Source organism: Abramis brama (assembly GCF_963993115.1).
Source record: "Abramis brama genome assembly, chromosome: 6".
NCBI lineage: Eukaryota > Metazoa > Chordata > Actinopteri > Cypriniformes > Leuciscidae > Abramis > Abramis brama.
In genome coordinates, this window is record NC_139968.1 from 27,472,020 (window position 1) to 27,494,813 (window position 22,794).

General features: G+C 35.8%; 2 protein-coding genes across 2 annotated transcripts; both read right to left on the reverse strand.

The window, feature by feature from the left end:
• Positions 1 to 6,872: 6,872 nt before the first annotated feature.
• On the reverse strand, positions 6,873 to 15,873 carry LOC311085662 (uncharacterized protein). The gene is made up of 8 exons (XM_084118232.1): positions 15,416 to 15,873; positions 15,130 to 15,306; positions 14,568 to 14,894; positions 13,625 to 13,942; positions 12,290 to 12,412; positions 12,131 to 12,192; positions 8,420 to 10,007; positions 6,873 to 7,022 (listed from the first exon to the last, which is right to left on the reverse strand). The coding sequence occupies exons 2-7, from the start codon at positions 15,176 to 15,178 to the stop codon at positions 9,963 to 9,965; spliced, it is 924 nt and encodes a 307-aa protein (XP_083974358.1). The 5' UTR covers positions 15,179 to 15,306; positions 15,416 to 15,873; the 3' UTR covers positions 6,873 to 7,022; positions 8,420 to 9,962.
• A 2,718-nt stretch (positions 15,874 to 18,591) lies between these two features.
• Positions 18,592 to 22,794, reverse strand: LOC311085883 (uncharacterized protein; the record flags this gene model as incomplete). Its single annotated transcript, XM_084118503.1, has 6 exons — positions 22,619 to 22,794; positions 22,161 to 22,496; positions 21,309 to 21,614; positions 21,073 to 21,189; positions 20,176 to 20,261; positions 18,592 to 18,720 (listed from the first exon to the last, which is right to left on the reverse strand). Exons 1-6 carry the CDS (start codon positions 22,665 to 22,667, stop codon positions 18,592 to 18,594), a joined length of 1,023 nt encoding a protein of 340 aa, XP_083974629.1. The 5' UTR covers positions 22,668 to 22,794.

Consider the following 22,794-nt stretch of genomic DNA (forward strand, 5'->3'; position numbering starts at 1 on the left):
TACTTTGGTTAATGTCTTTCAAACATTCATCGCATTTAGTCCACTGCAACCCTGTTACATAAACAGTACGCATCCATGTGCTCGCCGATAGTCACTGGCTCATTCATTATTACTTTGAGGATAACTCATCCTACAGTCCTGGCAGACAACACCACATTAGGTTCTTTCATTGTTTGTTGACAATCGTCTTTTTCAATTCATCATTAAATTAACCCCAGTCCTGATAATACGTTAGTTATCTCTAACTTAAGATGCTTTTCTTTATCTTAATCATACTTTTATCGTTAAATTTCATTTGTCACCTTGTTTTTTATAGCAAGGATCAAATTCCTTTTAAATCAGAGGAAATGTTCTAATAACTCCAAGTTTCTTAGTCAACTATCCTCTCTTTTATTATTATTTTTACATCTGTAAACGGCTAATCTCCATGTAAGCTTATTCAGACATTTCTTAGTCACTTTGCATGCAGTACTTGTTGATTTTCAGTTTGTTAAATAGCTGTAAAATAAAAAATATTAATTTCATTTATCACATCTTGCCTACAACTTTTATTAGTAGGCTATTAACAGCTGTTCTTGCATTTTGATCACTCTGCTGCATATCTTAATACTTTATATTAAAACTAATTTCAGTTAATCAATATTCAAACCTTGTCTTTGTTCTAAATATCCTAAAACTATGTGGTCAGTCTAAAGCAGTCACTATCTCTTCCACTGTAGTAATAATTATACATTTACTTTTGTTATGTACGTTATTATTTTATCATTATTATTATTATTTTTTTTCTAAATTCATTCCGACGATCCATCCACTTTCTCTCTCTATGTTTCTTCCGGCTTCTTCCGTTATAGGGGTCACACACAGTGGATCATCCACATATCTGTTTGGCATTGGGGTTAACAACAAGTTCCTTTCCTTGTGCGACCCAGCATTGAGAGTGCACTCATGCAACGCCAGTCGCTAGGACTTCCTAAAAATCCATGAACTACTATAATATGTAACCCACTTAATTATTTTAATATCTTATTTCTTGTTCACTATATTTAACCTCCATATTTGACTTTTAAATAACTCCATTATAATTGTGGCATATCTTTAACATATACAATAGTATTATATCTTTAACATATACAATAGTAATATTATAATGTCTGTTCCCATTTAGGAATATGTATCTTGTTATCAGTCAAAACTTAAAAAAAGATTAAATTCTCACTAAGGTGTTAAATTTGGTCCAATATCTGTTATATATTATACATTCTGTTTCCGTTGCTCTACTTTTCTTCAAGTCAAGCTAGCTTATCAGCTGTATTAATATCATATCTCTGTGTTTTCTTTAAAATTGTCTGGTTGGGCTAAAAGGTTCAGAAAAAGGTTTAGTCTATACAAGAGATTAAGTCCCCCCAACATTTTTTAAAGCTTTAGAGCTAAATCAGTTTGTTTACCTGGCAGTCTATTTTCCTGTTTTTCAAAACAGTTTAAATCAAACCCTGTTTCTCTCCATGTATTGCTGGCATGTCTGGTAAAACTCCTGTCGAGCGACCTTGAGATACTCCCGTGAGCTCTGCCTGCTAGGCTGTACCAGAAGAAAAATTACTCCCCCTCTCATGCTTATTTTTCTGACTTCAAATTGAAATCTTCAGTCTTCAGTGCACATAGTTTCACAAACAAGTGTACTTTTTTAAGAAACCTCTTTCCTGTTTTATGACTTTTTATCTGGCTATTAATAGTTGTTACAACATAAGATATCAATCGACCTTTTATTATAATGTTTTGCTTTTATTTTTATTTTATTTTTCTTCCTCACTGCAGTGTTTCCACATTTGAGGCTCTCTAACTGTAGTTGTTTGTCAAATGAAGATTATCTTTTGACCTCGGTCAACAATTTCAACTTGGAATATCTTTTGCACAGAACTGCTAAACTTTTTCTCAGAAGCAAGGTATGTTTTTATTTTATTTTATTTTATTAATTGATATCATATTGTATCAATATCAATATTCAAATGTCCTAATGTTTTTGTCTCATTAGTCTAGTTATAATCGCACTAGATACTTAGGGTAAAGTTACTGCCAATACAGCAGCAGTGAAGCAACACTTTAGTGACTTAAATCTCTTCTTAAAACATTTTATTTTAGGATTTACATGATTGTCCATTTTATTTGTTTATATTTGTATTTAAAATGTGTAGTTTTCCTTCTTGTGTTTGCCTGTAAAGCGCTTTGAGAAAGCAACTTTTAAAGGTGCTATATAAAATAAATGTATTATTAATAATTGGGTAAAGCTGGTTTTATATTCGCACATTCGCACATAACAACACATTTTTTTTTTCCCCCTATAGAACTCGACGTATTTCACATGGCTGCTTTAATTGCACTAACATTTCAGCTTATTCCTGTTTAGTTTAATAAAAAAAAAAATTCTTAATATGTAAATATGCTTCATTATTTGCTAGCAATAACATGTTTTAATGTAACCCATTAAGCTATGTATTTTATGCGTATAAACCACTTCATATTCCAAAATCTAAAACTCTTAAACTCAAACTCGTTAAACATTAATAATCTTTTGTATATATACTTATTAAATCCTCAAACTTGACTTCCTAGGCAATTTTAACACAACTTCTACAGCTTTAAACAGTTTTGCTTTATTGAGTCCTCAATCAAATTATTAAATTTAAATCTCACTGTCCAGGGTGTTTCCTTGGCTATCTTGAGCGGCTGGAATGATAGGCATTTCAAATCCTTAAAAACCTTCTACCATTAGTATAAGAGTATAAAAAAATATATATATGTATGTATGTATATATATATATATATATATATATATATATAGGTTTTGACCTAAACTATTCTTCATTGAATTTTGGGTTAAAAGTCAGACTAGCATAGTCTCCATCTCTTCTTCTGGACTCTGAAACTTCTCTTTACCAATTAACGCTCTCTTGTCTTTTGAAGTTCTTAATGACTTCTTACGGTACCTAAGTCTCGCTAACTCGCTTCAGAAACTAATTTTTGTTTTTAATGACACTAGTACTTGTTCTAAAATTTTAGCCACTTTTCTACTTAAAGGGTGTAATGGAATTTTTTGATTTTCATTGATTGCAGTATGAATCTCCATTTGCAGTTAGACTTTGAAATAATATTATAGCTGACTTGTGTTTCTGAACTAATGTGAACACTGTGAGACAAAGGGGGAGACAGCTGAAAAGGGAACCTCTGACCAATTGGGATCAGAGGTGGTCCCATTTGGGACTTCTGAGTTTGTAGGAATAAACTCAAAAGAATTAGATCACTAGAAAACCTGTCCTTCTATAGATAAGAGCCGGCCTGTAAGAGACCTTGGAAAAGATATAAAGGCTCTGTTTCTTCCTCCCTCATTGTCGCACTTGTTCCACAGACTGTACTCTTGACTTCTGTGTGGCAGCTGGGCCTTCTTGCAAGAATAAAATACTTTTAATGATTATTTGAATTTCAGAGTGTCTCTTGCGCAGTGATGATTGTTTAATGAGAATTTTTGGCACAGCAAGGGATACTCCAGTTTTTTTGGAAATAGGCTTTTTCCTATTTAAAATTTGACTCTTCTGTAGTTACATCGTGTACGAAGACCGACGGAAAATGAAAAGTTGCGATTTTCTAGGCTGATATGACTAGGAACATTCCTGCGTAATAATCAAGAAACTTTGCTGCTGTACCATGAGTCCAGCTGGCGTAATGATATGACGCAGCATGTTGCTTCGAGCGCATCATTCTGCGGCTGCGCACAGGATTCGCATTGGTGCTTTGCCGCTCTGTATTCAAGCCTTAATACTTTTGCGCAATGAAAATTAACATTATTAATGGTCTTGCTTGTGCTGTCCTATCTTTTTTTCCCACTATAACAACATTTGCTGCTGAATTATCCACAAACCTCATTTATAATAGCATTTTAATGAAACGAGAGAGTGATAGAAGAGATGTGCACTGTGTTATAATGCGCTGCTAATAACAACGTCATATAATTTAATGTGTATACTTTAAAAAAAGTGCATAGAGCTGCTAATTATATTTGTTGTTTGTTGATTTCCAAATATAAAACTTAAAATGTTTTCTGTGTGCGCATCTGTTCTTTTAGAACATTTTCATCTCATTTTAACAAAACCGTGATAATATTGATAATCGTCATGATAATTTTGATCACTATTCACTTTGCACGTGACGTCACAAGTACTAGCTGACGGGCAAGAATTCATTGAAAATGAATGACTTCCGGGCACTTTGACGCTCTCGCCGGTGGCGGTGTGAATGCACAGTAACAGCTGTCGTCTTTTGCTAACAACAACAAAAGTGTGTGATATGTTGTTTTGAGGTTTGTGATATCTATGGTTTTCAATGAGAACCAGAGATGACCCAACAGTAGAGCTAGATTATTTACGGAGGAATTATTACTGCTCGATTATCTTAAAAAACCTTGTCTGCTTTACACAATTTAGCTACCTTGGAGTTAATCCTAGTCCATAGTTATGCAGCTAGCTCGCTAATAGACTTGATAGCTACTAGAAAGACCTGGAACTATAGGACTCCACGTTGAAAATACCCGTTTGTTGCCCGCCAGGTATGCATAGTAGTCACGTGACTGCAAAGTATGAATAATCGTGATATGAAATTTTCTTTACAGAAACATTACATCCCTAGTGTTAATCAATCCAGTGTGTTTTCCAGCCTATGGCGTGAGATGCTGATAGTCTCCAGGATCACTGTGTCCCTACAAGCGATTTCGAGATGGATATCAGATTAAGAAAAAACCTTAAATATCTGAAAAAAAATAAAAAAAATAAATAAATATATATATATATATATATATACATATACATGCATACATACATACATACATGCATGCATACATACATACATACATATACATACATACATACATATATATATATATATATATATATATATATATATATATATATTATGGCATTTTTTGGCCGATCTCTTACATAAATGCATCAAAATAATAATTGTATAGCAGTTATATTCATTCTGATAGTACATCATGGTTCACCTTTGTGTCTTTCCCTTTACATTTCTCTATTTTGTTTTACTGAAAATGAACCTTTCCTTACTTTCATTTTAGACCTGATGGAAGACAATGAAGAGAGTGAAGAACTGAGTGAAGCGGAGGAGAAACATCATCATGTCAAAACTGGTGAAAAGTCTTTGAGTCGCTCACAGACTGAAAGTAATTTATTGAAAAGAAGAGCCAAAAAATCTTTCACCTGCCCTCAGTGTGGAAAGAGTTTCACACGAAAAGGAAACCTTAATGTACACATGAAAATCCACTCTGGAGAGAAGCCAAACACATGTGATCAGTGTGGAAAGAGTTACACATTTAAAGGAAGCCTTAATAATCACATGAAAATCCACACTGGAGAGAATCTGCACAAATGTGATCAGTGTGGGAAGAGTTTCACATTAAAAGGAAGCCTTAATGAACACATGACAATCCACACTGGAGAGAAGCCGCACACATGTGATCAGTGTGGGAAGAGGTTCAGAAAAGCATACACTTTTAAAATACACATGCGTTGTCACTCCAGAGAAAGACCGTTTAGCTGTGATCAATGCAGTAAAACATTTTTTAGGGCAGATGCGCTGATGGACCACATGAAAATTCACACACAGGAGAAGCCTTACACATGCTCGTTGTGTGGAAATAGTTTAAGTCAGATGGGTTCTTTAAATGTACACCAGAAAAGACACAATGGTGTGAAGAATCACATGTGCTTTGATTGTGGGAAGACTTTTGTTAGAGATGCTGAACTGAAACTACACCAAAGAACTCACACTAGAGAAAAACCTTACAAGTGTTCACACTGTGACAAGAGATTCACAACTTCACAATATCTGAAAAAACATGAGAGGATCCACACCGGAGTGAAACCTTACAAGTGTTCACACTGTGACAAGAGTTTCAGTCAGTCAGGATCTCTGAAATCACACGAGAGGATCCACACTGGAGAGAAACCGTATCACTGCCCTCCGTGTGGGAAGAGTTTCACTTATTCATCTTCTCTACTCAATCATACAAAAAACAAATGTTTGAAATCATGAAATCATGTCTGAATTCATCTTCAGATCCATCACATTCAAATCCGACACTGTGTCCTCACCAAACAATAAAACTAAGCAATCAAATCTATCTCTTCTATATAAATCTGCCCAAACCAGACACAAAAAGTGACGACAGGACAATGAAACATTCAAAGTTATTACAGTGAACAGAGTTCCTCTTCAAGACCGAGATCAACTTGAGTTTCTCCCAAATCAGCAATATCTAAGAAGTTCTTGTATAAATGTTTACTTCATGATATAATACCAAATCATGCTTTATTATGATTTTTGTATTTTGTTAAATTTATATTTAAACATTTTATAATAGTGAACGGGAGTGGATTCTTAAGCTCCATCGGCTTTCCTTTGCCTTCTTATTATATCCTTTTACTCCATGTTTAATCAGCATTTATTAATCAGTATCATCTTTATGCAGTGATTTAAGACTACAATGTTTGTAGAATGTGCTTCGCCGAGCTGTAAAATTGTTACGCGAAATGCTTGTTAACAGTAGATTATTGGTTACTACAGTGCGCATAAAACCACGGTGGCGAGCAGGACGAGGCTGAGGGCCGTGATAGAGCAGCGCGAGGCCGGTGGCAGGATCACTGATGAGTGACACCTGTGAGGCGCACCGGTCTCGAATCTCTCACGGAGGAGCGGACGCTTAAAAGGAGGAGTGACGACAGTGAAGGATGAGAGAGGCCAGGCCTGGATTTTATTTGATGTTTTGTTTTTGTCGTTACTTTCATTTTTGTATTTGTTTATTTTTTATTAAAATTGTTGATTGTTCGCCGGTTCCCGCCTCCTTCTTGCCATAACATCTAACCTTGTTACAACCACATTTGAGATTAGATTTGGATCTTCATTTAAGACAGCTTTATTGTCTTTATAGTCTTTTCACGTAGTATAACTGCACAGCGCTTCTGTGTTGTACGTCACACGCATCACACACATGACCAGCGTCGGCCAATAGTGAGCCTACGTGTGACGTACAACACAGAAGCGCTGCGCAGTTATACTACGTGAAAAGACTCGAGGCCCAGATAGTCCAGGCGTTTTAGGAAAAAAGGGTTAACAAATTGCAACAGAATCAAACTCAACTGATTTTGTATCCTCAATATGTCCCGATTAAGGAAAAAAAAGCCCAGAAGAATCCCATTAGGGGAAAGTTCCGAAAAAGACCCAAATATATCCTATTCATACGCCTATTCATTATTTTTTTCACATGAATAGGGTAAAAAATTTAACCTTTAGATATCACCATGAAAATTACTGAGTTGATTACTTATATCAAGACAAACAAAAAATGTATTACAAGTTTTTTTGAAATTATTTGTTAACATGGACAAATGGTGCATAAACTAATTACGTATGTGCTAATTTGCATAAATACCACAACAGATCTAAACATTGGGTACAGCCAGGTGAAAATGTCTTGTTGAATCTTGTTGACACAGAACAGTAAAATACTTAATATTAAGGTCTGAATGGAACCCATTTAGGCTACCCATAAGTATTAATACATAGAGGCAGGAAGAAGTACTTTAAATCAGTCTTTATTAATTATATTACAGAGATTGGGTTTGGGGCTGGGTCCGTGGGACTGTTTCTGGGGATTCACTTTTTTTTTTGCCTACCTTTGGTCTTATGCATTCTCCTTACCATTGTCTCCTGTTCTTCCCTCAGACTCGTCCCCCAGAAACAGTCCCAAGGACCCAGCCCCAAACCCAGTCTCTTAAAAATTAATAAAGGCTGGTTTCTAAAGTCCTTCTTCCTGCCTCTATGTATTAATACTCATGGGTAGCCTAAATGGGTTCCAATCAGACCTTAACATTAAGTATTTTACTGTTCTGTGTCAACAAGATTCAACAAGACATTTTCACCTGGCTGTACCCAATGTTTAGATCTGTTGTGGTATTTATGCAAATTAGCACATACGTAATTAGTTTATGCACCATTTGTCCATGTTAACAAATAATTTCAAAAAAACTTGTAATACATTTTTTGTTTGTCTTGATATAAGTAATCAACTCAGTAATTTTCATGGTGATATCTAAAGGTTAAATTTTTTACCCTATTCATGTGAGAAAAAGAATGAATAGGCGTATGAATAGGATATATTTGGGTCTTTTTCGGAACTTTCCCCTAATGGGATTCTTCAGGGCTTTTTTTTTCCTTAATCGGGACATATTGAGGATACAAAATCAGTTGAGTTTGATTCTGTTGCAATTTGTTCACGGTTGACCCCCATTTTGGCTTAAAACGCCTGGACTAAGAGAGAAGGAAATGAATAGTGGAATAAAGTCGTTATTTTGCGCACAAAAAGTATTCTTGTCGCTTTATAAACTTAAGATTGAGCCACTGTAGTCACTTGGACTATATTAACGATGTCTTTAATACATTTTCTGGGCCAGCAAGTTATAATGTCTATAGAAGCCTATGGAAGAGTGAGACAAGGCTCAGATTTAATAAAAAATATCTTTATTTGTGTTCCGAAGATGAACAAAGGTCTTACGGGGTTGGAACAACATGAGGGTGAGTAATTACTGACAGAATTGTCATTTTTGGGTGAACTAACCCTTTAAATACTATTACACATTTGCTGGTGGTAATGCAGTAGAGCACCTTCTCTTAAAAATAGCATTTTATCAAGGTAAAAATCTACATATAGTTCCCAACAAAAGTATTGCCTCTCCTTCATTGATATCCATGGGAAAAAAATGCTTTTTTTTGGCTAAAGGTTGCTGGCTTGCCTTCCAATGACTCTGGTATGGCTGTGTTACCATTGCATTTACAGCAGGTGTCGCTACTGTACAGTGTTTCGGGCTCTTTCAGTCATCTCCTTTTCTGCCATCACTATTATGCAGGTTGTTTTTACTGTTCTGTATGATGGATTGGTTTTGCTATGACATTTACTGGTGTGTAACTCATTTGTTCTGTGACTACAACAATGCATCTCTGTGAAATAGTGATTTCAAGATAGTGACTTTATTCCCATTTTACCAGTATATCCAGAGAGGGGGACTTTACGCTCCACTCATGGCTATGTGGTGCAGTGATACCTGTATAATGAGGGCGGAAAACATTCCAGTGTTCCCGCCTTGGAGAAGAGCCAAACCTGTGGAAACATGTCCTATCACGCAGAAAAACTGCTTTAACTGCTGAAATGATAGTTAGACTAAAGCAAGCTGGTTTTAATATGTTAACTGGATGAAATAACTAAATTTTTTGTGTGTGTAATTTAGGGTTTGTTATGTAGGGTTTATAAAAGCTATCAGGGACTAGATTGTTTTAGGTTTGAGAAAATAGTACAAGAAAAGTGATTTAATAATAAACGCTTCTTAAAGTGAAATTAAATTGTTTATTCTGTTGCATTTCATTCAATACAACGTTCATGAAATAATGCTGAAATATGGGAAAATACACAAATGCTGACAGTTGTTTTAAGGCAGCTGAAGCACAAGCTCAAGAATCATATCAGGTCTAGACACGTTTTCACGCTTCATAGGCAGTTCTTGTGGGATTATGAAGCTGTTATCCACTTTTTTACAGGTCATACCTGAGAATAATACAATAAGATGGCAGTGTGCAAATAAATAACTAAAAAAATAATAAATTTTTAGATTCTGCTTCAGTAATTCTCAACTGTTTTAATTTCCAGACTGTTTTAATTAAATTGGCTGAATATGACAGGGTTTTCTTCCAAACTGTTTCCCTTACAGTATCTATGATTACAGTAAGGTTAGAAGTATTTTTACACTTGCATGCAGCATTGCTTCCCTCTGAACAATATTTGGGTCATGAGCTACTAGTTGAGAAACACTGCTCTAGTAATTTTAGTAAAAAAAAAGTCATTTTGATCCTTAGCTCATAACACTTGAGTACACTACTTCATCTTCATTGCGTTTCTGTAAGAAAACACAAAAGTAAAATCAGGAACAGTGTTGATGAACAGATGCAAAACTGGAGAAAGAGGTTAATCATTCAGAGAATAACAAATTACAAGAAATCCATCAAAAACAGAGGTCTATCATGATTAATAAAGTTGAAAGTAAGATGCTCTGCACCCAAACTGTAATTTTGCCTGAAATTTCTCTGAAAAAAGCCTTAAAAATGATCTTACCCAGTGCAACTTTTGATTACAGTCTGTAAATCTACTTTAATGCATTCTTTTGTGTGAAATGCAGAAGTTCAGAACATGACTGTTTTTGTGGCTCAGTGTGAATGAATACTCGTTTTATACTGGAGAGGAAGTTCTGAAAGAGACATTGTGCCGAACAATTGTGTTTCCTATCAAATCAGAATCCAAATCCCTGAATGAGATGGTTCATGCATCCATCAAAACTGACAAATGACAAAAGAAAAAATGGTAGCAGAACATCTTACAATTGAGATGTCTATGAAAACCAAGTTTTCATGCATCTAGTCAATCTGGAACATACATGACATGATCTGCACACACAGATATGTGATCACGCAAGTATATGCACTCTATGAACATTCAAAGAAACTCACAAATCACAAGATTTTAGATATGATACAGTAAAGCAGCAAAAGACAACAGCAATAAAGTCTTCCTTTTGATGTTCAATCAAAGGGCGTAAAACAACATCATTATAAGGTACGTATGATATGATATCAATATCAATTAAGCTTGATAATATTATATTTTTGTTATTCCAGATCTTCACTAAACATCTATTTGCAAGTAAATATAAACAGCAAAGGAAACAAAAAATTGTCTCCATTCTGTGTCTTTGTTTGGCAAGTGCGAACAGCAGGTGTTTGATTTAACATCACTTCATACTAACTTACAGGGACATTTACAACAATGCAAAAACCTATTGACAAATTGCATGATTTTTCAAAACAGTTTTTTCTTTCTTTTTTGGGCTGATTTGTTAAAGGATTATTCCGGTATTTAGCACTTTGAGTCTCTTTTCTGGTTTGTTTTGGATGAACAAGAGTGGTGGACACAGAAGTTTTGATGATGGGTCCTGTCTCGACTTTTTGACTCGTTTAGAATCGCCTTTGACCGCTTCAGAGTGGCTGCCTATGGGCATGCACATGTCCTTAAAACAACCCTTAACGTTCGTTTTCAAAACTGTGCAACTCACCGAGTGGTTAGAGATGTTCGTTGATGTTCCAAAACAAGTAGAGTAGCGAAATGCAGTTTCTGTCGTGTTTTATTTGGCATTTTGCAAAATCCCATTGATTTCTGTTGGGAGGACTCATTGCTCGTTGATATTACTGCGCTTCAGACTCATATATCGAGCGGAGGTTTATACGCGGTTGTGAGGTATCTGAAAAAATAGTTCCACTATAGCAAATAACACAGACTGAAATCATACATTGCGCCAATATATTTGTTTTTAATCATCAACGAACACCACTAACCACTCGGTGAGTTGCACAGTTTTGAAAACGAACGTTAAGGGTTGTTTTAAGGACATATTCGTGCATGTCCATAGACAGCCACTCTGAAGCGGTCAAAGGCGATTCTAAACGAGTCAAAAAGTCGAGACAGGACCCATCGTCAAAATTTTCTGTTTCCACCACTCTAGTTCATCCAAAACAAACCAGAAAAGAGACTCGACGTGCTAAATACTGGAATTATCCTTTAATTACAGGTAGAACAGGTTTCTTAACTGTTAACTGAATAACTGCCGTCTTTTCAGTCTGTTGCTTTTGAACAATTTGTCATTCTAATCTATTTCTTTCCAGTCAGATGATGTGAAGATTTGCGGAACTGTAATACAATAGGTGTAACTGAAATAGCCAAACCCTGTTAAGCAGAAAGCGGTGTCCTGATTCAGATGAAGTCTTTGAATGAATCACTAGCATTAAATCTAAAATCATCTATAATTCATCTTAACATAGAGCAGAATCTTTGCTTAGGCTATGATAAGAGAGCAAGCACAGACAGGCATTGAGATTTCATGTGTGAATGATCATGAATGATCCATCAATGCACTGGTGCAGAGCTTTACAGGCAGCGAGACACAACGCACACAGCAACACTGTATCTTACCGTATTCTGTACATGACGTGCACAGAATGTTGTTGTAGCATAATGTATTTCTTCAGTTTCAACTGTTTTGATGATAATCACATTTTAACTATAAAAAATTGTACATGAAACTGAAATTCTGATACACAAAAGACTCATTTCAACTTCAGTAATACTTACCACTTGGTGTTTCTTGTTTACGGTTCTTGATGTGCCAGATCAAAATCCCTACAGGAACTGCAATTATGGCCAGCAATAACGATAAAACTACCACTAGTGTAACATTTGAAAGGTGATTCTGTTCTGTAATGAACAAACAGAAAGCAGCATGTAGTTTACATTAGTCCTGCAAGTCTTACTTAAAACTGAGACACAAAACAGCAGATCAGGGAGATAATTTAATATATAACACAACTGGAGAAAATCTCTTAAAAATAGTTTAACTATTTAGCTTGACATGATGGTGACCAGCCTTTGCTCAGAGAGTTTTAACACCAGGGCCGGTTGCATAAATTGTTAAGACTAGTTTTACAAGTAAGCCCAATTTAAGTCCAATCTGCGGGTGATCCACGCTCGCCAATCTTTATGTGTGAAATACTAAACGACGCATCAAAAACGCTCGCTGGCCTTTAGTGTCAAGTGTCGCGACGAGCAACAGCCAATGATCAGCTTGTTATCACATTACACAAGCCTTTTGTATTTGTAACCATCATTGCCAAACCACAATTTTCATTATAAACATGTTTTACTTTGTTTACTTATGTTTACCTACAACTCTCTCTGTAGCACAGACAATCCCTGCTGCCCATGTGTGCTTATCCATTCTTTCACCCATCTTTTTTTTCGGGGTTCTAAACAGATCATTGTGCAAACAACTTGCACCAGCAATTTTGTCCCGCCGTCTATTTTCAAATAGACAACTCCTATTTCGCGTCATTTTCCATTCCACTTCTCGCGTGTGTTTTCGTGACAAAATTTAACTAAACTAAACTAGTGTAATTGGGGACCGGACAGAGTCATTGGGTGACAGCTCGTAGTGTGTAACCCCCTGTTGCATATCATTTACGTAGTGTCACGTAGCGTGAACACCACAACGACTTCAAGACTCCAGAGCAAGGCATGTTGTCTAAACAGCACAGTGATCTGCCGACGTTTAAAGTTGTGTAGTGTGAACTAGGCATTAGTCATCAAATTGTTTTCTTTAAGACTGTTCATACCTTTTTTAAGTGTTAAAAACGTAGATTGGCCTAAATTGATGACAAAAAGTAAGATTGACTGCCCCTTGACTAACTCCAAGTGTGGGTCATCCAGACACTGTCTTAACATGATATGTTTATGCAACTTGCCCCAGGCGTTTTAAGTATAATATAAAACCCAATAGGCAAACAAAAGGTAAAGTTTAAAAAAATACTTGAATATACTGAAATTGTGTTGGGGTTATAGCTCACAAAGATGAACCTACAAAATATTCCAATCAATACAGTTCAGAAGACTGTAATCTCAGCGTTGACGTACCTTCACATGTGTGACAGAGTCGACTGATGTCCAGATGTGTGGTCTGGTTTCTGATGGGATTGTTGATCACACAGCTGTAAGTGTTGTTATCCTGATATTCCACCTCCAGAGGTAGAGAGAGACTGATGCTGAGATCAGACACACTGATGCTGGACAATACACTGATTCCTTTGTACCAGGAGAGAGTCACATCACTCACATTCAACACTGAACACACCAGTGAACATCTGGACACTGATGATCTTGATGATGATGAAGATGATGATGATGATGAACAGTTTAAAGAGTAACTGGAAATGACAAGAATGGGTAGAGGAGCTGGAAAACATGAAAGAACATGAAGTCAAGTCAAGTCACCTTCATTTAAATAGCGCTTTTAACAATATAGCCTAGATTGTTTCAAAGCGGCTTTACAGTGATAATATGAAATTAAAGTAACAGAGATTGTTTTGGCTTTACAGCAGCCCTAGGATAAAGTTACTGTCCAGCTAAAGTTAATTTTGATGGATTCACTTCCATTGTAAAGATCATTAGTTAGCCTATTAATTTAGGGCCGCTCACACGACACCATTTTTCCCGAAAACAGAAAAATTTCAATGTGTTCCAGGTGCAAGTTTTGAAAGATTTTGAAAAAAACGTTATGAAGGCTTTATATCAGTTTTATTTATATCAAAAATCAATAACAAAAATAACATGATGCAAATGTTTTCTTGCAAGGGTAATCAAAAAGAAACCAAAAATGTAAATTAAAGGCTGAAAAAAGAGAAATGCCTGCATCTAAATTAAAATACAGATTGATCATTTGGACAGCTAGCGTGCATATTATATCTTATTCATTATTTCAACAATTAGATAATTTTGGCCGCAATTTTGGGCATTTGAATTATCATTTATCATATCAGAAATTATAGCATTTGTGATATGATTCAAACAGTTTACTCACCATAGACAGTAACATTGAATCTCTTCAATGAGGTTATTCCACTGATGATGACAGTCAGTTTATAAAGTCCAGTGTGTTCAGATCTGATGTTTCTGATGGTCAGAGATCCAGTTTGATTGTCCATCTGGAGTCTGTCTCTGAATATCCCATCATTGCTGACAAATATATAGTTTATTTGGTCTCTTTTAATGATTTCAGCTATTCGAGTGTTTTGAGGTCCAAACGTCCACGATATCGTATCTTCTCTCTGTACTTGAACATCAGTGTTTAGAGAGACAGAATCTCCCTCAGTCACTGACTTCACTTCATCTGAATCACCAAACACACCTGAAACAGATTAAAACAAATTCATTTTCTAAAGTAGGAAGGAGTATTGTATTTTATTAAATTAAGTTGAAAAGTTAAATTCGATGTTTCTACCTGAAATAATAATAAAAAAAAATTAAAAAAAAGAGAGTAGAAAGTACATTTAGAGAGTAGAAATGTATTTGCATGTGTAGTGTATAACATTTGTTGTTGGGTGGTTCCGCTCGCGCATTGCATGAGATTAAATCCGACTTACCATTTGTGATCAGAATGCATAGACAGATGAAATCAGTGTTTAAAATCATATTCCTCAAAAGATGTCCGATCGATTTCTGATAAATAAAGTCCTCATAGCGCTGCTGAAAACGTTTTTTTTTAAAGCAAATTAACGTTACTGTTCAAAACTTCGTGTTTCTCTGAATGTCTCTGTCTGCTGCTCGTGCTCACAGAGGAAGACGAGATGACGTATGACTCTATCATTGCCTGCAGCTGTACAGCGCTTTTAAGATTATTATGTGATTTAATTCTTCTTATATTAAAACTATTTCATTTCACCATTAAATTACATGTGTTGAAAAATCAGCTTTAATTATCAAACAATACAGTATCTAAAATCTAAAATCTAAAAGCTCTTTTGTTTAGAAAGCGAGACTTATTCCACGATATTTCGCGTTGCACTTTCTCGAATAGGCTACAACATGGTATATCTAAAGTTTTTGAGTAGGCTATGCACTTGTTTATTTAAAGTCCCCCTATAGTCAATTTTATATCTTAAAACTCATCTTTGATAATTAAAATGACATATTTAAAGTTTTTTCATGTGAAGAGAATATTTTCTCCATTCCTTAAATAGCTCGAATTACTCTACAGCCTTGCTTATTTTGAGGTAAATGAGGATTCATGAATATGCATTTTAGTCCCTGCCTCCACTCAATCACACCAGTTCAGATTACCTGATCCACTGGGTCAACTAAACACGAATGGAGAGTGGAAATATTGATTTAATTCATATAGCCTATGTTTGAACCAGAAACTTCAGAAGAAGAAGAGGAATAGCATATGACATTTCCAATGGGCATATTAAAACAACATAAACATATAAACAACATAAAAAAGTCTTTAAAAACATAAAAATATATATAAAAAGATATAATCAATATTGACACCTCTATTCACTATTCACACCTCTAGAGATTTTTTGACACATTGGGTTCTGGTAGCCCACTATTTCCTGTTGAGCAATGTACAAACAAAGTGTTATCTCAGAATTAACAGTGGTGTGTGATTAATGCTGAATATCATTAAAATAAATGGTTTCTGGCCTGCCTGCTGCCCATATTTCCATACAAACATATCATCATAATGTACAGTTATGATATAAAAAGGAAACAGAAGGTCAAAATAAGAGGAAAGTGTGCTATTCTGACCCAGGATATCTCTACTAACACTGCCACCTGATGTTTTGGAGATCTAGGCTGAGCATGTAATGAATCTTTAACATCATTCATATATTTTGTATGAAGCATGAGGACATTGATACAACTGACCTGAAAAACTTAAATTATGCAGAAAAAGAGAAAGAGGTTAAAAACTTTAAAATAAATAATTACATATAGTAACGTGTTCTACTCATACTTAAGTGTAGGTCATGAGCCTGAGAACAGAAGTGGCCAAATGCCCAGATGCAGAAACAACAACCACATACATCCTATAATAGACAAGCCTTCATTTAACTGCTGTGCATTTACCAAAAACAAAACAAAACCACATGGGTTCAGTGCATGCGAAGACCCCTGTCCTATATAAACCAGACCACAGAAGATCTCGCTCTGACTCTGACACTGAGTGTGTCACAGTGCATGAAGAGCCTCATGTTGATTCCACTCAGAGTTAAAATAGATCATCTGAGGCCTTGAGCGAGTCACTGCAACTGCAGACACTATATCTCAGTGAAAGAACATGTTTCTCCAGTTGTAGATGACCTTTAAATGCATATCGTGGGAATGATTAGAAAAGGTGGCGAGGCAAATCAATCCCTTCAGGAACATTCAAATTTCATTCAGCCCTTGAGCAATCTTCTGTTAAAAAACAGTTTTTTAGTATCAGCAATTTGATTACAAAATGAAATAATCTCGAGTGAATCAAGCTCAAGGACAGTTATTGCTTTTCAGCAGCAAAATTAGTTTGTGTTTTTAGTCATTACTTCAAAGTCCTCCTGTCATAAACCTCCATTTTCAGGTTAAAAAGTTGTGGGAATAATATTCAAAACATGGATTAAAATCATTTACTGGCTGGCCTGCAGTAAATATTCATGACTATTTACTGTAAATTAAACTCCAAACTGTTAAGTCAGCTTCTGATAATAGCAGGTTACCATGTGGGCTTGTGCATTAACTGCTTAGATGTCAGGTTTTTTTTTGGTGTCTTTTCCATTGACGCATGGTTATTTGAACTCTCTACACATCTTGTTTGTTTTTTTTTTACACTGCCTTTGTACACCACAACTTTCAAAACGACATATTAACCATTTTATCATGATGAAAAAGCAGTTCTCTTTTTTCGCTCTCTGTCTTTCCCGTAATGCATGAGCTTGATGGCAGCTCTTATTTCACTCAGATGATTCTCTAATGCTCTTCACAGACGATCACAGGGCTTCATTACTTCCTGCTGACTGGACTTCTCGTCTCTTAACATGATAGTTGAAGTTCCCCATTTTTGATTTGAGTTCTCTAAAATCCTATGTTCACTAAAATCTTTTCTTGACTGTGACAGTTTGAATAAAAACCACAGCGTACTCTTCAGGAGTTGTTAAATCAAAGAAATGGCTTCATTTGTTAAAATGAATGAGAAAGCATGTTTAGGCCTATATCAAATTCTAGTGAGTCAAACATACAAACTCTGCATCTTCAGCTCTGAGAAATTCATGCACTCCCTCCCTCTATTTCAGTTTCTACATCTCTCCATCTCCCACTCACGAACCACATCCTGACCACACCGTCAAGAGACACAGAATCAGCACGTGACTATAAAAATGATATATAATTCAAATGAAAACCCACATTTTAAATGTTACATACAATATTTTAATGTAATTTTTTAAATAATATTTTATGCAATATTTTGTCATATTTACCTAACCCATACTTTAACTCAGACATGTAAGTAGACAATGTTGGATTAACATACTTTGTTGATCCTGGAATAACATTCCTGTCCAAAAATAAGTCCTAACCCTATCCCAATATCTTACCCTTTACCCCAATAACTTATCCCTAAAATCATAAAACTCAGATTAACACCGATGTAGAAGCAGCAAACCCTGATTGCAAGCCTAAACTTGTCATAAACTGCATGTAAACTTGTCCCTCAAATCTGATTGATTGATTGATTGATTGATTGATTGATTGATTGATTGATTGATTGATTGATTGATTGACTGATTGATTGGAATGTTGATCCAGCAACATTGGTGAAATCACGTTCACCGAATTGGTACACACCCAAAAGAAGACAAACAAAAGACATTATGAGCAGTCACAGGTGAAGCAAATATTGTTCATCATCTCCTAACAAGGCCACATATTAAGATCTGGGTAGATTAGATAGTAAGCAAACAATCAGATCTCGTAATCAACGTATTGAATGCAGGAGAAAATGGTAGAAATAAAGATCTGAGAAACTTTGACCATCCCTCTGATCATCTGTGGGATGTCCTGGACTAGCAAATTTGATCCACGGTGGCTCCACCTCGCAACCTACAGGACTTTGAGGATCTGCTGCTAACGTCAGGACACAGGACACCTTCAGTGCTCTTGTAGAGTCCAGGCCTCGGCGGGTCGGCGCTGTTCTGGCAACACATGGAGGAATAACAGCACATTAGGTGGGCGTATATTTTGGCTCATCTGTGTATATATCAAGTCAAGTCACCTTTATTTATATAGCTTGTTTTACAATACAGATTGTTTCAACGCAGCTTTACAGTGATAACAGGAAAATAATGCAACAAAGTTTGTTTCTATAGGAAAATAGCGTCATAGTTCAGCTTAAGTAAGTTCAGTGATGGTTCATTTTTGTTGTAAAAAGTTATTAATTTTGTTCATTTATATTTATAGCCGCTCTTGAGAAAATTGTGATGTCATCATGCAGCTCAGTTCAGTTCTCATACAATGGTGTCAATAATATTGTTGAATATTAAATGTCCCCAACTAAGCGAGCCAACAGCCAAAGGCGACAGTGGCAAGGAACCAAAACTCCATCATGTGACAGAATGGAGAAAAAAATCCTTGTGAGAAACCATTCGCAGAGCCAGTTCTCCTCTGGCCAACGAACAAACAATGTATGATTATGAATGAAGCAGCATTACAGCTCAGAAGTCAGACTGGATCAGAACATTCAGAATATTTATATATCAGCCTTGTTCCTACTACCCATGATGCTTTGTGCGGATTATGGGTGTAACTTCCGTTAAACTGTAAACAATCATGAAATATTCACTCTTTTTTCATATTGTTACAGTTACGCCATAGGCTCATTAGCAAAAAAGTGGATAGAAATTCAGTTTGGTGAGAAGTAACAAATCCAGTCTCATTTATCTGCTTCCTATCCTCCCACAAGGGCGAGGCTTGTGTATTATTTCTATCAAATGAATATTTTATAAGAGATTAAATAACATCATCTCATTGTGCCTGCATTGAATCACCCTTGTCGTGTTTCTTCCCACTGGACAAACCATCAGGTCGGAAAAGTGATATGTGCACACCTGGAGTTTATAAACTAGCTGGAATCCATCCATCCACACACACATCAAACATCACCATCTGGTCTGCACTCATGATGATATATAATCAACAGAACGAGAATGAGGAGGGGGAGGGCTTTATTTCCAAAACAGCGCACAAACTGAATCTATAATAAAGAACAAAGTCCAAGGGCAGAGCAGCTGTCACACAACTGGAGCTTTTGATTGGAGGTTTTAGCTCTGAAAAAAAAACAGGTGTGAATGGTGGAAAGCACCTAACTCTATTCGGCATTATTTCATTAAACTCTAAACCTCTACAGGTGCAAAATGATCACCAATACTCAGGTCATCTTACAATGATTATTGTTTATCTTGATGATCTTCTCTATTGATAGTTCACAGCTGTCACTGTTCTGTCCACGCTCAATAAGGATATCTATAAAGAAGAAACATTCACCATTACAAACAGATAACCTTCTGTGCTGAAGAAAGTAGGCCTTCAGACCTTCATCTATTCATGAATATGAAATATTTTAAGTAAAATCAGTAAAAGTGTTTGCTGACCTGTGGGAGATCTCTCATCTGAAGACAGTAGATGATCTGTGTGTATTCTGACATGCTTTGCTGTTCTGTGATTGTCAGGTCACCGTCTGCAAACACAAACACATGAGCGGAAATTACCGTTGAGTAATAAAAACGCCATCAAACACATTACCGTTGAGTAATAAAAACGCCATTATCTCTGAGTCGCTTTTACAACATTTCAAATCCCTCAGTTCTCCAAAAAGCCAAGCATTGATCCTGGGTTTATTACGAGCTCTGTCAGCTTCTCTTTTTGCCAGCAGACTCTCATGTTTGTGTTCGTTTAAAACGGGTGATTCCCCAGAGGTTTGAGATTTAGCGGCTCAATGTCAACCTTTCTCGCTCATTGTGACAACTAACCTCTTCCACTCACACACCATACACACGTCAAAGTGTCCAGAGAAGCTTTTCTCGATTTACAGATTTGATGAGACGAGTGACGCATGTATGCAATTTCCTGTGAAAACCATCCTGACAGGTCTATAATATAAACACTTCACCTTCCAGAGTAATACAAAACACGTTAAGGAAAATGAAAAGTTAAATAGTGCAGCTTTAACATCGGTATGTTCTGTGGTTTCCTGCCATCTAGTGGAACATGACGACATGACAATAGACAATAGAGTTCACCTGACAGTGATGAACTGTCGAGATATTGAGAACTTGTAATAGTTTTTCTGTTTTCCCACCAAAAATACAAGAATATGCATTTATATAAACAAACCATTTTATGAACTGAATGAAATGTTTTATATTATTTAATGTTATTTATTTAAACATTTTAATATATAAACAAAACGTGTATAAATATGATATTATATATATGATATAATATTATATGCCATATGGCGAACTTTGTCAGTTGTTGGTAATACTAACCTTTTTTTTGCACTCGACTGAATTTCCTGGAGCAACATATGAGTATAACAGCAGACGTGAACACCAACAGACACACACTGATTATTATCAGACTTAAATATGAATGCCTGCTCTGTGCTGTAATGAACATAGAGAGAAAAACTTTCAGTCTTTCCATTGTGAATTCAGACACAACAATTCTGTAAATAGAAAATATCAGTCCAACAAACAGATCAGTAATATGAGCGCTGACGTACCTTCACATGTGTGACAGAGTCGACTGATGTCCAGATGTGTGGTCTGGTTGCTGATGGGATTGTTGATCACACAGCTGTAAGTGTTTTTATCCTGATATTCCACCTCCAGAGGTAGAGAGAGACTGATGCTGAGATCAGACACACTGATGCTGGACAATACACTGATTCCTTTGTACCAGGAGAGAGTCACATCACTCACATTCAACACTGAACACACCAGTGAACATCTGGACACTGATGATCTTGATGATGATGATGATGAACAGTTTGAAGAGTTACTGGAAATAACAAGAATGGGTAGAGGAGCTGGAAAACATGAAGTCAAGTCAAGTCACCTTCATTTAGTGTTTTTAACAATATTGTTCAAAGCAGCTTTACAGTGATAATAGGAAATTAAAGTAACAGAGATTGTTTTGGCTTTACAGCAGCTCTAGAATAAAGTTATAGTCCAGCTAAAGTTAGTTTTGATGGATTCACTTCCATTGTAAAGATCATTAGGCTATATATTAACTTAGGGCCGCTAACACAACACAGTTTTTCCCGAAAACAGAAAACGTTTAATGTGTTCTGGCCGTTCACTTCACGACAGCAGTGTTGGGCTCGAGAACACAAACTGTGAAATAGGTTCCAAGGTGCAAGTTTTGAAAGATTTTAAAAAACATTATGAATGCTTTAAATCAGTATTATTATCAAAAATCAATAACAAAAATAACATGATGCAGATGTTTTCTTGCAAGGCTAATAAAAAAGAAACCAAAAATCTGAATTAAAGGCTGAAATTTTGGGCATTTGAATGATCATTTATCATCAGAAAATATAGCATTTGTGATATGATTCATACAGTTTACTCACCATAGACAGTAACATTGAATCTCTTCAGTGTTTTTCTACTGCTGATGACGGTCAGTTCATAAAGTCCAGTGTGTTCAGATCTGATGTTTCTGATGGTCAGAGATCCAGTTTGACTGTCTATCTGGAGTTTGTCTCTGAATCTTCCATCATTACTGACAAATATATAGTTCATTTGGTCTCTTCTAATGATTTCAGCTATTCGAGTGTTTTGAGGTCCAAACGTCCACACTATCTGATCATCTCTCTGTACTTGAACATCAGTGTTTAGAGTGACAGAATCTCCCTCAGTCACTGACACTGACTTCACTTCATCAGTTTCACCAAACACACCTGAAACTGAAAAAAGTATATAAAGAGTGCAGTTTGAATTAAAATAGTTTAACTCAAATTAAACAAGTCAAACACATAGAACATAGTTGAACGCCATAAATACATAAAGTTAAATGAAATTCACTTACAGTTTGTGACACACACACATAGACAGAAAACGGCAGCGTTTGACATCATATTCAAAATGTCTCTGAAAGCAACACACTCCTCATAGCGCTGTGGTGTGATGAACAACAGAAGTTCAGGAAATATCCAACTACACACTTTCTAAAACTCTCAAAAGAAATAGTAAAATCCTTCTAAA